The sequence below is a fragment of the Bubalus kerabau genome, chromosome 9 (genome assembly GCF_029407905.1).
Source record: "Bubalus kerabau isolate K-KA32 ecotype Philippines breed swamp buffalo chromosome 9, PCC_UOA_SB_1v2, whole genome shotgun sequence".
NCBI lineage: Eukaryota > Metazoa > Chordata > Mammalia > Artiodactyla > Bovidae > Bubalus > Bubalus kerabau.
The window spans coordinates 95,026,181-95,043,985 of record NC_073632.1 but is presented as its reverse complement, the minus strand read 5'-3'; the positions used below and the strand labels follow the sequence as shown (position 1 = coordinate 95,043,985).

The 17,805-nt window shown below is 37.8% G+C and overlaps 1 protein-coding gene across 4 annotated transcripts in view; it reads right to left on the bottom strand.

Annotated features, from left to right (window-relative positions):
- PCMT1 (protein-L-isoaspartate (D-aspartate) O-methyltransferase) overlaps window positions 1-17,805 on the bottom strand; it is a 43,008-nt gene that overhangs the window by 20,756 nt on the left and 4,447 nt on the right. For all 4 annotated transcript variants that reach the window (XM_055535934.1, XM_055535936.1, XM_055535935.1 and 1 more), the window contains exons 2-3: window positions 7,427-7,531; window positions 6,154-6,185 (exon numbers count right to left, since the gene is read on the bottom strand). In XM_055535934.1, coding sequence (XP_055391909.1) covers window positions 6,154-6,185; window positions 7,427-7,531 — 137 coding nt within the window. The remainder of the gene's footprint in view (window positions 1-6,153; window positions 6,186-7,426; window positions 7,532-17,805) is intronic.

The following is a 17,805-nucleotide window of genomic DNA, read 5'->3' as shown; positions in this document are numbered from 1 at the left end:
CAGATATAGGTATCATTCAAAATGGAGGACAGAATAGAAACTCCCTAACTTAGCTGATAAAAGCCAGAATACTGATTACCTAGAGGACGGAGGCTGACTAGGAAAAGAAGCCTTTCTGACTGAGGGAGCCTTCTGGAGTGCAGGAAATGACCTGGTAGTGGTTACACATATGTAGACACATAAACATTCATCAAGCTGTACACTTAAGATGTGTGCACTGTGAAAAACTGAAAGTGAAGTCACTCAGTCGTGTCCAACTCTTTGCAACCCCATGGACTGTAGGCTACTCTATTCATGGAATTTTCCATGCAAGGATATTGGAGTGGGTTGCCATTTCCTTCTCCAGGAGATTTTCCCGACCCTGGGATCGAATCTGGGTCTCCCACACTGCAGGCAGACTCTTTACTGTCTGAGCCACTTTTGGGTATATGGCAATTTAATTAAAAAAAAAAACTCTGAAAATATTATTTACTCTAATCACTAAAAGTAGGTGGTACAAACATTTATGTACCTCCTACTGTAATGAACAGAAGAACCATTAGGAAATTTTCTTGAAAAGAAAAAAAAGGAAAAAGTTAAATATGGCTAAGAATCATTTAATGAATATGGGAACTTCTATAGGATAAATGAACAAATTTTGTCAATAAATAAATGGCATTTTCAAAATGGAGACTATTAAAATGAAAAGAGACTTTAAAAGATTAAAAAGGTGTAACATAAGCCTCTTGTTTGGATCCTGATTTAAGCAAATCAACTATAAAAGAATTTTTTGAAACAGCTGGTAAAGTTTGAACACGGACTAGGTATAAGATAATACTAAGGAACATTGTTAGGCATGATATTGTATTGTAGTTATACTTTTAATCCTTCTGATTTATACGACTTACGGGTAAAATGATATTATGTTTGAGATAGCTTTATTTCAGTAAAAGAGAAATAACTATATAAAACAAGATTAGCACATTGTTGGTAATTAATGGAGTTGGGTGACTGGCTACATGAGGGTTCATTATATTATCCTATTTGCATGTGTGGTGTTGGAAATTTTCCATATTAAAAATTCTTTAAAAGACATTGAGGCTATCTTTTCCCACAATTAACACAAAAAGTGGAGAAGGCTATTAATAGATGCAGCCTCATACAATTTGAGGATTTTGAAACCGTGTTCCAGAAAGTAATTAAGGTTCTGCAAAACCTATTTAGGAGCAACACGCAAATGTAAACCTGTGGCTACTGTGTTTGGGAAAAGAGTTATAGTAAACTAACTTTTTCCATTTTTCATATAGATTCTTTTGCAAAGAGCTTCTTGCCTAATGAGTGAAAACCACTAGTACTATGAAAGAGTCCTGGATTAAATGTTCAAAGTATTGCTATAAAGGATATCATAAGGACAATTGGAAAAACTTAAAGGGAGTTTGAAGATTAAATGGTAGTTAACGTGTCAATGTTCATGTCCTGGTTTTGATGGCTAGCTATATTGTAGTTGTATAGGAGAATGTTCTTTACAGGAAATAAATTACATCCTGAAGTATTCAAGAGAGATGGAGCATCATTTCAGCAATGTATGTTCAAATGGAGTAAAGAAAGAAAGGTTCTTGATAATATACTTGCAACTCTGTAAGTGTTGAGACTTTCAAAAATTTCAAAAATCTCTCACTAACCTTATCTTTCTTTGATGTTTCAAAAATATAGAGTGGGATACTATCTTTGAATTACCATTACGTACATCAACCAGTGGAACAAGGAAGTGGTAATTAATGAGGTTTCTATGAGACACAATGGTTTAACTTTTACTGAAGAAACTACTAGAAACATTTTATTTAGTCAAAGCTATTGTTTTTAGACAAGAGGCTTAGCATGAAGAATGGAATCTCTAATTAAGAGAAAGTTTGTGAACTTTCTTCAGGAATGTCTGTAACTTTTATCAGATATTTTGAAACAATCAGTATCCCCTGCAAGTTTAATAAACCCATTAATAAGATAACAAGTATCATATTTGGCTGAAATAATCAAAGAAACAAAATAACTCCTGTAACAGCTGGACTTTCCTGAGTCCAAAAATGAAAGGACTAGGAAGGATTGAAGGTGCCAATCCCTAATTTATAGGCAGTACTGTCCCAACTTAACACCAAAAGAAACTCAGGAATTTTTTTTTCAGTACTAGATTTGCATAAAATTTGTTTTTTTGAAAGAGAGTATGCTAAGCTATTATTAAAATCCTGCTGCTGCTGCTGCTGCTGCTAAATTGCTTCAGTCGTGTCTGATCTGTGCGACCCCATGGACGGCAGCCCACCAGGCTCTCCCATCCCTGGGATTCTCCAGGCAAGAACACTGGAGTGGGTTGCCATTTCCTTCTCCAATGCACGAAAATGAAAAGTGAAAGTGAAGTCACTCAGTCGTGTCCGACTCTTCGAGACCCCATGGACTGCAGCCTACCAGGCTCCTCTGTCCATGGGATTTTCCAGGCAAGAGTACTAGAATGGGGTGCCATTGCCTTCTCTGATTAAAATCCTATTCAGATTTAAAATGTCAAGGTCTTCGATCGCAATTACCAGCTTTTTTCATGCTTTTATCACTATAGTTAATATTCTTTTGGATAATCCATGCTCATCTCTAAATCTAAAATTTAAGTTTTTTAAAAAACTCATTTTTAATAATTATGAAAAATTTCAAGCCCACAGAAAAATTTTAAACCCACAGGAAATGCACAGAACACCCTTTTCTCCTCATACAGTCATCAACTGTTTCTATTGGGCCAAACTATTTTATCAAACCATCTGAAAATATGCTGTGGACATCATAATACTACACTTCTAAATACGTTTGCATGTACCTGCCAAAAAAAGCAAACTGGGACACTTTTCTTTGCAACCACATCTCCTTTACCACACTCAAGAAAATCATCTGTTTAGTATCAACACTCAAGGGAAGCCTGCAGTGGGAGATGACTTAGCAACTGAACAACAACAAAGTATCAACATACACACCACACTCCTTTCCTCAGTTGTCCCCCAAATCTCCTTTACAGCTGTTCCCTCCAATCCATTGGAAGTTCATGCTTTGCAAATGCCAATTCCAGAATATTCTGCCCCATTCTTCTGTTCCATCCACCACTTTTCTCGGTCTATCAGAGCACTGACTCCTTTTAAAAAGCCCTGCCCAACTGTCCGACACACTACCCACACATTCTAGATGTGTCAATTTCCACATGATTAGATTTAGATCAAAGAATTTTAGCAAGACCACCACACAGGGCTTGCAGGGCACCTCCCATTGCATCACATCAGGATGCACACAACACTCAGCCATCTCACCACTGGACTTGCTTAGCTGAACAACTTAGTAAATGTAGTAACAGCTAGATCAGTCTATTTTTCAGGGCAGAGCTATCTCTTTGTAATTAATATGTCAAATAATAATTTGAGACTACAAGGATGTTTTTTGTTCCCCAACAACTTTCCTCTTAATGGTTTAGATTAATTGATGATCTTTGCCTAATTCAACAATTACAGTGATAATTACAAAGAACTGATTTTTAAAATTCTATTATTCTTTCCACATTTATTAATTGACATTCTTCTGTTTTTCATCTTTTCCATCCTGTTATTTTTTTTTTTTTAAGTCTCTATGGACTCACAGATTTTTGTTTCTGAATTCACTGTGTTACAATCCATTATCTTCATTATCTACCATTTTTTGATTCTCAAATTGTCTCCAATTTGGTTTCTGGGAGTCTCTTTAAATCTGCTCCCATGTCCTCCTGATAATACCCCAGTAGACTTTAAGTACTTCTTCACTTTCTGAAATTTAGTCACTTCTCCATGAAGCTCTAGTATTTCTTTAAGTGGTATTTAGGATTCAGTGTCTGGATACTAAATATGCTCATTGCTACCACGACATCATTTCATATTTTTCTGTAATTAAGACTTTGGAAAATGTAGTTACTTTCAAACTTATGACTTTGAGGTTCATTAAATGCAGATATAGAAACATTGTATAAGCACATGAAAAGATGCTCATCATCATTCAGTTCAGTTCAGTTCAGTCGCTCAGTCATGTCCAACTCTTTGCGACCCCATGAATCACAGCACACCAGGCCTCCCTGTCCATCACCAACTCCCGGAGTTCACTCAGACTCACGTCCATCGAGTCAGTGATGCCATCCAGCCATCTCATCCTCTGTCGTCCCCTTCTCCTCCTGCCCCCAGTCCCTTCCAGCATCAGAGTCTTTTCCAATGAGTCAACTCTTTGCATGAGGTGGCCAAAGTATTGGAGTTTCGGCTTTAGCATCATTCCAATCCCAGGGCTGATCTCCTTCAGAATGGACTGGTTGGATCTCCTTGCAGTCCAAGGGACTCTCAAGAGTCTTCTCCAACACCACAGTTCAAAAGCATCAATTCTTTGGCGCTCAGCCTTCTTTACAGTCCAACTCTCACATCCATACATGACCACAGGAAAAACCATAGCCTTGACTAGACGAACCTTGACTAGACGAATATGCTATCTAGGTTGGTCATAACTTTCCTTCCAAGCAGTAAGCGTCTTTTAATTTCATGGCTACAGTCACCATCTGCAGTGATTTTGGAGCCCAAAATAATCTAGTCTGACACTGTTTCCACTGTTTCCCCATCTATTTTCCACGAAGTGATGGGACCGGATGCCATGATCTTCGTTTTCTGAATGTTGAGCTTTAAGCCCACTTTTTCACTCTCCACTTTCACTTTCATCAAGAGGCTTTTTAGTTCCTCTTCACTTTCTGCCATAAGGGTGGTGTCATCTGCATATCTGAGGTTATTGATATTTCTCCCGGCAATCTTGATTCCAGCTTGTGCTTCTTCCAGTCCAGCGTTTCTCATGATGTACTCTGCATATAAGTTAAATAAGCAGGGTGACAATATACCAGTCTGTTGTTTCATGTCCAGTTCTAACTGTTGCTTCCTGACCTGCATACAGATTTCTCAAGAGGCAGGTCAGGTGGTCTGGTATTCCCATCTCTTTCAGAATTTTCCACAGTTTATTGTGATCCACACAGTCAAAGGCTTTGGCATAGTCAATAAAGCAGAAATAGATATTTTTCTGGAACTCTCTTGCTTTTCCCATGATCCAGCGGATGTTGGCAATTTGATCTCTGGTTCCTCTGCCTTTTCGAAAACCAGCTTGAACATCAGGAAGTTCACGGTTCACATATTGCTGAAGCCTGGCTTGGAGAATTTTGAGCATTACTTTACTAGCATGTGAGATGAGTGCAACTGTGCGGTAGTTTGAGCATTCTTTGGCATTGCCTTTCTTTGGGATTGGAATGAAAACTGACCTTTTCCAGTCGTATGGCCACTGCTGAGTTTTCCAAATTTGCTGGCATATTGAGTGCAGCACTTTCACAGCATCATCTTTCAGGATTTGAAATATCCTGAAATTTGAAATCTCATCATCATTAGGGAAATGCAAATTAAAACCACAATGAGATACCACTCCATAGCTACTAGGATGGATAAAACAAAACATACAATAACAAGTGTTGAAAAGAAGTGTTGAAATTAGAACCCTCATAGGTTGTTGGTGGGACTTAAAATGATGTAGCCATTTTGGAAGACAGTTTGGCAGTTCCTCAAAATGTTAAACGTAGAAATGCCATTTGTTGTTTAGTTGCTAAGCCTTGTTCAACTCTTTTGCGACCCCATGGCCTGTAGCCTGCCTCTGTCCACGGGAATTCCCAGGCAAGAATACTGGAGTTGGTTTTCATTTCCTTCTCCAGGGGATGTTTCCAACTCAGGGATTGAATCCATGTCTCTTGCATTGGCAGGCAGGTTCTTTACCACTGAGCCACCAAGGAAGTCCATGGTCATTATATTTTTTAAATATTCTTTCCCTTAATTAACTCATCACTAAATAAATAACTACTTTTTATATCCACTTTTTACATGATTAGATATCAATGACAACCACCAAAAACTTTAATGACAGTTTTTACCAGAAAGAGTTTCTTCTCCACATCTTGTATTAAGAATAAGAATAATTAATTCTTTACAAATAAAATAATAAAAAAGATTATGATTAGAAGTTTAAAATGTTCTTATAACCGTTTTTTACTGAAAAAAGCACTCTTAAGAGGAAAAACGTGATCCATTTGCACCCAAATGACCAACGTTAACTTACCATGTGTGGAGCACTGATTGTTGCTTGGAACCCTGCAAAAGAAGAAGAGAACTACTGATACATTCAGCTGCAAAAACACATGAAATGCTCCATGTAATTCCTTTTCTAGCATCCATACATTATTTTTCATAATAATTATTTTCACGTTTATGATCTCAAGAAATAAAAACATTCTGTACTTGAGAGTACTGTCATGCAGTTAAAATTAGAAAATATACTCATGCCAAAGGCTATTTGTGCTCAGTACAACGGTCCCACTATTTCTAAAAATTTCTTCCCCCATATAGTTAGTTAAGGAAGAATTTCATTGACTTGATACATTTATGATGTTTTTCCCTTCTGATTCATAAAAAGAAAATAAGCTTCCATATATCATAAAATATGCAAAATCATTGCAAATTAACTTACATCATATTTTTGGCACCTTAAAAAAACAACTGGCACGAGCAACCAGAGGAACTTAAGAGACTAATAAAGTACTTCTATTTACTCTTTACACTATCACCTAATGTTAATTAAAACAATCTTTTTTTAGTTTTTAGCTTTTAGTTTTTTTTCCAGTATTGCTTTCTCGAGACTTATTTACCTGCTTCTGCATCTGAAGCAATTTTCACTGAGCGGTGGTAGCAGGTGCCTTCGGGGTTCAGAAGCTCCCCAGGATCTTCTCTGCTGACCGTTAAAGTATTTCCAAAAGAAGGCAGCATGGCAGCTGGCCGACAGAATCCTGAGGCACTCCTAAGCCTCAAAGGCGCCCACTGCCAAGGCTCAGCAGTTCAGCAAAGCCTGCTTCAGGAGAAGGAGTTAAATATGGCACTTTCTAAAAACAAGCACAAACCAGAAAACTCAGGGCAAGTGAAGCAGAGAAGTCAGTAATAACTTAGCTACACATTTTCTTCAATACCAATTTTAGAATTTTCTGCTACTGCAAAAACCAACCTTTGTCAACATTAGAGACCCTAAGAGAATTCAGCATGCAGCTTAAACTCTAAGCTTTCATCTAAAGTGCACTTTAAGGAAATGTTTATAGAATTTTTACATATATCCTTCAAGAAAATAGAAACTGTAAGTTTTCATCTAAAGGACGCTTTAAGAAATTGTTTACAAAATTCTTACATATCTCCTTTAAGAAAATAGAAAAGACACTTCATAAACAACACTTTATTATAATGGATCAGCAAGGTAATAAATGGAAAATGGTCTGTCTATTTTTACTTACAAAGATTAGACAGCAAATGAGTAAAATTTGTGACATTTTCAAATATCCAAAACTTACCTATTGATTGTGGAGAATCCATATAAGGGTTACATTTTGCATAATGGGAGCGGTCTGTGGCCAACATTACTTCAAACACTTTATCTGTCTTGATGATTCCATTTTCTGAAATGAATGAGGCAATACTTTAAGTTGGGAGTGGCAAGATCAGATGTAGTTATTTAACATAATTACTCTGGCTACACTGTAGAGACTAGACTGGAAGAGAGCAAAATTGTCATGATGGCTCAGGTAATCGCAATATGGTCTTTAATAATGAAAGTAAGGACGAAGAAAAGAAGGATTTGAGTTATATTTAGTAGGTAATGTATACTTGACTGACTAAATTTGGAGGTGGGAGGGGGATAATGTTTGAGATGCTGGTGTCATATACTGGTCTGAGAAATCCTAGAGAATTATTATAGCCAAGGAAAAAAAGGAGAAGCTATGTATTTAGGAGGAGCTATGGACCATACCCATGGAGATACATATCAGCCAGTTGGACAAACAGATCTGGAGAAAAATCTAGATTAGAGATATAAATGACTAGTTGTACAGATGGCAACTGAATCAATGGAAGTGAAGGAAAGTGGCCAGGGGAAAAAGTACACAAAGAAGAAAAACAACATTGTCCATTTAAGAGAAATGCAAAGGGACTGGAGCCTTCAAAGATTATGATGAGGAGCAGCCACAGAGGCAGAAGAAAATCAAGTGGACATACTGTTATAGGGATCAAGAGAAATAAGTTTTTCAAAAAGGAAGGCAAGACCATATGACATAAATGATTCTTGAAAACATTACAGAAGTGAAAGAACTCGGGCACAAAGATGGCATACTGTATGATTCTATTTAATGAAATGTCCACAACAGGCAAATCTATAGAGAAAGAAACTAGACTAGTGGTTGCTTATGGTTAGGAGAATAGGAGGGCAAAACAGGGTATCTTTTTGAGATGAAAATATTAAATTGACCATGGTAATGGTTGCACATACCTGTAAATATACTAAAAATCACCAATATCATCTAAATTAAGAGAATTATTTTTAAAGTATAGTGGGGCCAGAAGTGGCAACCATAAGAAGCACTGCTTCTGAGAGAGAACCATATATAGGCAGGGAAAGGATGAGATGTCGTGATACAGCAATGAAGGGAAAGAAGGAAGAAAGTGAAGGATCCTACAGAAACAGAAAAGCAGCAAGATACACCGACTCTTCCCCCTTCTCACCACTATTACCAATATCATTATCCATTAAAGAAACTGCAAGTGCTCTTGAACTGTGTGCATAAAATGCCTAAAAATAGGAAAAAGGAAAACTAACTCTAGTCAAAGCTACTGTAGAAAGAAGACAACATGCAAACAAAATATTTTGGCTGATTAAACATACCAATACTATATTCTAAGAAAACTTAACAGAAAGTAAATATTACCAGAAACATCAACATCCAAAACATCTACTAATACAATTATCAGGGAATTCCCTGGCAGCCAAGTGGTTAGGACTTAAGTGTTTTCACTGCAGGGCATCTGGGTTCAACCCCTGGTCCGAGAACTAAGATCCCACAAGCCACATGGCACAGCCAAAAAAATAAAAAGGGAGAGAGAGAGAGAAGAAAAGAAAATACTATCAGACTTTAAAACAAGAAAAAAAAAATTCAACTCTCAAGGCAAAAAAAATCAAATTACCTAGTAAGAGTTAAAAAAAAAAAAGAAAGACAACCATTAGCTTTCTTGAGAGCAATATTCAAAGCAAAGCAAGAATGAAGCAGCATTTTCAAGAAATTCAAGGAAAGGAAGTGCAAGTTAATAACTAAAAAGGAGGACGGTAAATGTACCCAACAACATGAATAAATCTCAAGAGCACTAACTTCACTGAAAGAAGTCAGGCAAGGAGATTTTACCCTATGTGATTCCATCTATTAATACACTGAATTCCAAAAAAGTCAAAACCATAGAGGCTGAACTGATTCGGAGTTGCTAAGGGTTGGGGGACGAAAGGAGGAGATTAATTGCAAAAGGGCATGAGAAAATTTTGTAGGTGAAAGAAATGGTCTGTATCAGAGAACAGCAAACTTCTGTTAAGATCGAAACAGTAAATAAATATTTTAGGCTTTGAAGGCCATATAGTCTCTGCTTCAACTACTTGACTCTGCCACTAAAGTGCAAGAACAGCTTTACAGCAGACATAAACGAATGGGTGTGGTTGTACTCAAATAAAACTTTATTTCTAAAAACAGGCAGCAGGCCAGATTTGGCCCGTCGGTTGTAGTTTGCTCACTCCTGTTTTATATCATTAGGGTGGTGGTTATACAACTGTATTTGTCAAAATTTTCAAATTGTAATCTTAAAATTGGTGAATTTTTCCATAAATTATATCTCAATAAAGCTGACTTTTTAAAATTATGGCCAAAACTGTTCTTCAAATTATCAAGGTTATAGGAAAAACGTCTTAAATGTGCAAGAACTCAGGGAATGCTAAACACACATGTCCTTCCTAAGAAATCTTCTAGAAGATGTGCTTCATCTAATGAAGTAATTACCAGGGATACCTCAGAAAAGGACACATGTCCAATTGTAGAGCAAAGGTTAAAATTGGGTGGATTGGCCTGCCTCCAGAAGGATCCTGTCAAATTGGTTTAGCCAGAACACACATTACTCTTGATGTAATTTTCCACCCACTGATCCCCACCCTGCTCCTAGACTATAAATCTGCACTCACTTACGCTGTATTGATAACTAAGACCAGTTTTATACTAATGGCTCTTTTCCCCTATTGCAATTGTTACTGAATAAAAACTGGTTTTAGCTAAAAGGCTTAAAGACTAAAAGGGTAAAGACACTAGTGGAGGACCTCCCTGGTGGCACAGGGGATGGGAGTGCACCTGCCAATGCAGGGGACATGGGTTTGATCCCTGTTCCAGAAAGATTCCACATGCCACAGAGCGACTAAGCTCATGGGCCACAACTGCTGAGCCCATGGCTCTAGAGCCCAGGAACTGCAACTCCTGAGTCTGCGTGCCTCAATGACTAAAGCCCGCACGCTGTAGAGCCCATACTCCACGAGGGAAGCCACTGCAACGAGAAGCCTGCGTACTGCAACTAGAGAAAAGCCTGCGCAGCAACGAAGACCCAGTACAGCCAAAAATAAATAAATAATTTTTTTTTTTTTAAAAAGACCAAAAGCTGTTTAAAAAAAAAAACAAAGAGAAGCCGCCGCAATGAGAAACCCAAGAGCTGCAACGAGCAGCAGTGCCTACTCACTGCAACTAGGAAAAGCCCTCACAAAGCAACGAAGACCCAGGGCAGCAATAAATTTCTAAAAAAGACACCAGTGGAATAATAATACTTAAATGTTATATGTTCTGACAAAGTAGAAACAATGCAACTAAAAACAATGGGAAAAGGAAAAAAAGGGAAAAGCAGAATTAGATCATTGACTGTTTTGAGGAATCAAAGGATACCACTTAATACTGACTGACCAGACAGTATTAGAAAGAAATACTCATATAAGAAATACTAAGTATAAAAAAAGGTGGTTTAAGGACACTATAAAATGTATAAATACACACTGTCCAAAAAACAAAAGAATGTTTTAAAAACTAGCAAATAAGGCATACCAACTAGAGAAACACTTAAACAGTCATATAGACTGGTAAAGATACAAATCATTTTCTAACTAAAAATATTACAAATTTGGATTCATTAACCCAAATAGTACTATTTCTATATAAATAAGCTCAGGCAAGCTACCTGTAAAGGCTACTAAAACAGTTAAAGCATTTTTTAAAAAGTTTTAAAAGCAGTGGCCACAGGACTGGAAAAGGTCAGTTTTCATTCCAATCCCAAAGAAAGGCAATGCCAAAGAATGCTCAAACTACCTCACAATTGCACTCATCTCCCATGCTAGTAAAGTAATGCTCAAAATTCTCCAAGCCAGGCTTCAGCAATATGTGAACCGTGAACTTCCTGATGTTCAAGCTGGCTTTCGAAAAGGCAGAGGAACCAGAGATCAAATTGCCAACATGTGTTGGATCATTGAAAAAGCAAGAGAGTTCCAGAAAAACATCTATTTCTGCTTTATTGACTATGCCAAAGCCTTTGACTGTGTGGATCACAATAAACTGTGGAAAATTCTGAAAGAGATGGGAATACCAGACCACCTGACCTGCCTCTTGAGAAACCTGTATGCAGGTCAGGAAGCAACAGTTAGAACTGGACATGGAACAACAGACTGGTTCCAAATAGGAAAAGGAGTACGTCAAGGCTGTATATTGTCACCCTGCTTATTTAACTTATATGCAGAGTACATCATGAGAAACGCTGGACTGGAAGAAACACAAGCTGGAATCAAGATTGCCGGGAGAAATATCAATCACCTCAGATATGCAGATGACACCACCCTTATGGCAGAAAGTGAAGGGGAACTAAAAAGCCACTTGATGAAAGTGAAAGAGGAGAGTGAAAAAGTTGGCTTAAAGCTCAACATTCAGAAAACGAAGATCATGGCATCCGGTCCCATCACTTCATGGGAAATAGATGGGGAAACAGTGGAAACAGTGTCATACTCTATTTTTCTGGGCTCCAAAATCACTGCAGATGGTGACTGCAGCCAGCCATGAAATTAAAAGACACTTACTCCTTGGAAGGAAAGTTATGTCCAACCTAGATAGCATATTCAAAAGCAGAGACATTACTTTGCCAACAAAGGTCCGTCTAGTCAAGGCTATGGTTTTTCCAGTGGTCATGTATGGATGTGAGAGTTGGACTGTGAAGAAGGCTGAGCGCCAAAGAATTGATGCTTTTGAACTGTGGTGTTGGAGAAGACTCTTGAGAGTCCCTTGGACTGCAAGGAGATCCAACCAGTCCATTCTGAAGGAGATCAGCCCTGGGATTTCTTTGGAAGGAATGATGCTAAAGCTGAAACTCCAATACTTTGGCCACCTCATGCAAAGAGTTGACTCATTGGAAAAGACTCTGATGCTGGGAGGGACTGGGGGCAAGAGGAGAAGGGGACGACAGAGGATGAGATGGCTGGATGGCATCACTGACTCGATGGATGTGAGTCTGAGTGAACTCCGGGAGTTGGTGATGGACAGGGAGGCCTGGTGTGCTGCGATTCATGGGGACGCAAAGAGTCGGACACGACTGAGCAACTGATCTTAGTAATAAGAGAAGTATCATTTACTGAATATTTACCACATGCCAGAAAAAACCCTAAGCACATCACACACTCTATCTCTTTTGAGATATGAACTTAGGAACTATGAAGCAATCTTACATTATCTCTAACAATCCTATAAAGTAAGCACCATTATTACTCCATCTTACAGATAAGACTGAGCACAGAAAGACTAAGTTGTTCCAGATCACAGAGCAAATGAGGGGTAGGGCCATTGAAGCTGAGATGTCAGATTCCTGTTGACCACTTCACTGTACTACTACCATATTCAAATAGCTTAGTGACTTACACGAATTCACTCTCAAAGTCAGAAGGGTCATCAAGTCTAACTTCTTCATAAATTGGTACCATGATCTCTACTTGAAGAGCTGCACGATGTGAAACAGCCATTTCAAATTTAGACTACATTGATTATCAGAATTGTGTGAACTGTGAAAGTTACTCAGTTGTACCCAACTCTGCAACCCCATAGACTATAGAGTCCATGGAATTCTCCAGGCCAGAATACTTGAGTGGGTAGCCTTTCCCTACTCCAGGGGATTTTCCCAACCCAGGGATCGAACCTAGGTCTCCAGCATTGCAGGTAGATTCTTTAGCAGCTGAGCCACAAGGGAAGCCCTATTATCAAAATACTTCCCAATATTAAGAGGAAATCTCCCTCTTTATAACTCACTTACATAAACCCTTAGTGCTACTCTCTAAAGTCACCCAGAATATAATGAATTTTCTATCCAACCAACACTTTTTACACATTTAAACAAATCACGATCATTTCACGTTTTTATCTTTCTCAGGTTAAGCAGCCTCACTCAACACTTCCAGTTACCATTATATTCACACATCCTTCTCTAAAAGAACATTTGTGATATATAAAATCAAACACATTGCTGCCAGCACATTCTAAAAATCAAGTATATTAAAGAGATTACTTCCCTTAAGCTAGATAACATACATCTATCAAACTCACCTGAGTTTCTTTGGTAGGTTTCTTAATCTATAGAGGGATATAGAATTCACACACACACCAAAAAACTAACAGGTTTTAAAAGTATGTCACCAGTCATTTATTAAGAAGCTGAACGCATAAGGCTCAGGATAAAGACTTCTTAGACTATGATTAGGTGATTTCCAAAATTTCCACTATAAGGTTATTTGATTTTTCCCAGGATTCCATATTTTGAAAGATGCCTAAAGCAAGCTACGGTTACTAAGCTATTAAATCATTTTCCCATTCTTGACAATCTGACATATACAACTGCCAGTGCCCTGCAATATTTCTAGCAAACAGCAAAGTAATGTTTCACTTCATTTGTACAGCCTAATTATAAGCAAACATGCAATTACTATAAGGTTTTCTGAATTAGTGAACAGCTTTAGAACCACTCATGCTCAATTTTCCTGAACCCTAAGGATCAAGGGCCCTAATTAAATAATTATAACAATGGTTAATGTTGATCCAAATAAGAAGTTAGCAGAATCCAGAAAGGAGAACGCAACAGAATCCAAGCTATAAACAAACAAAAAAAAACTTGAAAAAATTAGACCCATGTTAAGAAGGTATTTGCTTCTCTTCTCAACTTGAGGAATAGGGAAGGGTGAAAAGGGAAATAAATTCCAAGAAAAGGACAAAAACCCTATACAAGAGTCATAATTTATATAAGAACTGTAAACTGTGGCATGATTTCAAGAAACTGATAAAAGTGTTGTTGTTGTTGCTAAGTCACTTCAGTCGTGTCCGACTCTGTGCGACCCCATAGACAGCAGCCCACCAGGCTCCGCCATCCCTGGGATTCTCCAGGCAAGAACACTGGAGTGGGTTGCCATTTCCTTCTCCAATGCATGAAAGTGAAAAGTGAAAGGGAAGTCCCTTAGTCGTGTCCAACTCTTCGCAACCCCATGGACTGCAGCCCTCCAGGCTCCTCCATCCATGGGATTTTCCAGGCAAGAGTACTGGAGTGGGGTGCCATGGCCTTCTCCAGATAAAAGTGTAAAAGAAGGAAAAACATAAATTCCCTGGAAGTTCAGTGGTTAGGACTCAGCACTTTCATCACTTTCAATCTCTAGTAAGGGAACTAAGATCCCACTAGCCATACAGCAAAAAAAAACAAGGAAAAACATTTGACTATTCCCTGTCAACAGTAGAGGGGTCTGTGATATTAGAAATAAAGAGCAGAGAATAAACTCATTGCGTACTACGTAGCTCAGAGAGGTACTGACCCAATCATTAACGTTTGTGATGATGGTTATTAATTTTCAACAATTAAAAATTAACAGAGTGCAGATGACTTACTGCTATGAACCAAATGAAATGTTATCAACTTTGACAATGTAAAATAGCCACCAGTAAGTTGAAAAATAAGCACTCTTTTATACAAAGTGGAAGGGTTAAAGTATAGTGTCAGTTTATAAATTATAGAACAAAAAATTGAGGTTAAAGTATATTACTCAAAGTTACAAAGGTAACCACAAAAGAGGAAGCAGAAATTACAATATAACTGTATGTGGGGAAGGGAGTAAGTTAAAAGGGTGTAAATACTCATCCATCTTGGCAGGAAGTCAGCAGATGATGTCTAAAGCTGATAAAGAAATAGCAGTTCAAGCATATTATTTAAAGACATGAAGACAATCACCAGAAGACCCAAAAGCACAATTAGAAGTGTTCACTAGAGGCTCCAGTGAGCAAGATGTAAGATGCGGCAGGGTCTCTGTTTCTTTCACAGTGGTAGAACTGGGGGCATTATCTAGCCTCGCTGTAGTTAAATGTAGCCTACAATTCAAGTTCTTGCCAATGAGAACACAGGAAGAAATTATGTATGCCCTTAAAAGGAATGTGGGTTTTCTCCTTTTCCCACTTTTCTTCCCATCAGCTGGAATATGGAAATAATGGGGGTAAATTAACTTCAACTTTGTAGACAAGGGAAACACTTTAGTGGTCACAACGAGAAAAAAGGAGCCCACATCTCCAAGACCATAGAACTATCATATTAACTCTGAATTACTTGTTCATACTTGGATTGTTACAGGAGACAAACTTTGTATGTGTAAAATGAGATCAGTCTGAACAATAGGATTGGAGTGGGAGCACGGGAACAGGTTGTAGAAGACCCCTAAAAGGCCTGAAAGCTAAGCAAGAGGTAGTTCCAACTGGTACAGTAAGCCACAGAAATCTTGGCAGAACAGTGACAAAACAGAGAGCAGTATACTAAGACAATCAGTGCAAGGCGTAGCATGAACCTGAGCGGACAGAAATTCAAAGTGAGATGACCAATCAGACACTTGGAGGTATATCACTCCAAGTAAGAACTAAGAGCCTAGGCTAGGGTACAATCAATGAAAATACAGTGAAAGGGTTGGCCGTGAAAGACATCTGTAATAACTACTGAGTTAATCTCGGGACAATCTGAAAGAATCAATAACTATAACAAGATTTCTGATCTGGGAGAACAAAAGACTGGAAGCAATCCTGGCAGAGATGGAAAAAAAAGATCCTGTGCTGGTATGAAGCACTGAAAACACAGATAAGAAAACAGGCTACAGATGGATTTCAAGTCATACAGAAACTAAGTTTCTGTAACTTGTTACAGAGTTAAATCTCAAAAAAAGAACTATTACATTATTGTATTAGTTTTATGACTTGAGCATTTGTTAATCAACTACTCTCTATTTCTTCCCCACTAACAAAATGCCAGGGAGAACAGAAAGAAATCAACAAAATGGTTCCCTTTTACTTCCCATCTAGAACGATTAGGCATTGAAAGGAGGTAAGTAGAACCTGAGATATTCTCCGTACAGAAAGTCTGAAAGGGATTAATTTAAAATTATATAGTAAACCATAATCAAAGAAAAATTTTAAGTGATACCAAGTTATGATAAAGCATATCATCTAAATATCAGAGATTATTAAAAATACATCTTTCTCTAAACCATTATCACTCTTAATAGATACACAGTTATCTGTTCTGACGCTACTTCTCAAAAGAGCATGTTCCTTGGACTCCTTAACATTTCTGACAAAATAAAATGTCATGCAAAACTCTAAAATATAGGTAACCAAATGTTAACTTCTCTGGCTCTCTCCTATAACACACACACACATATACACTCCCCACATGCGATTTCATACAAACCATGAAGTGATTAAAATTATGGAATCTTGGATTTGGAAGGGTCCTCAGAGGTCTACCACGCAGTGAAAGCCGAGGACAAATCTCTTTCACGATATCGCTTACAATGAAATGGTCGATCATTCTTTGCTTCAACATATCCAGTGACAGAAAAAAGTTTTTCAAAGCCAAATCTTTGTTAGGATTGCTTTGTGAGTGCTTCCTTATAATGAGTCAAAAATCTGCCTCCCATCTGTCCTGGTTTGACCCTTCACTACATGATTTCCTTCAAATATGTAAACACTACTAGGGAGCAGGGGATGAGATCGGGATTGACATATACACACTACTACATATAAAACAGGTAACTAACAAGAATCGACTGTATAGCACAAGGAACTTTAGTCAATGCTCTACGGTGACCTAAATGGGAAGGAAATTGAAAAAAGAGGGGATATATGTACAACTATTCACTTCGTTGCCCAGCAGCAAATTAACAAAACATTGTAAAGCTACTCCAATAAAAATTAATTTTAAAATAAACACTACTGCTCTCTTTAGCTTTCTCATTGCTACATCAAACCACCTCCATTTCATCAAACCATCATGTAAGATGCTGGTGCACTTGTCATCTTGACCACTCTTGTCTGAAAATCTTCAGTATTTCACTGCTACACTTAAAGCGTAGGTTTTAACTACGCTTGTTGGTCTTAACTAAGTGCAATACTAATAAAAATACGTGGAACAGCACAACAGAATGAACTAAGATCACACTGAATAGAATGTAATATAATCTATCATCTAGATCTAGTGCTGCTCCAAAGGACTTCTTATGATGACTGAAATGTTCTGCATCTGCACTGTTCAGTCTAGCCCCTAACCTCATATGGCCACTGAGCTCATGAAATGTGGTTGGTATGACTGAGGAGCTGAATTTTTAATTTTAGTTAAATTTAAGTAGACACACTGATATTAAAATTCTTCCTCAAAAGTTTTTCTATTAAATTTTAGTCAGTATACTGTACGTTTACTTACCAGGGTGTAACCATAAGACTGACATAAGTTAAAACAAGGAAGTGTTTTTTGGATTCTAAGTGAGGCCCAAATTTCTAAAAAAGAG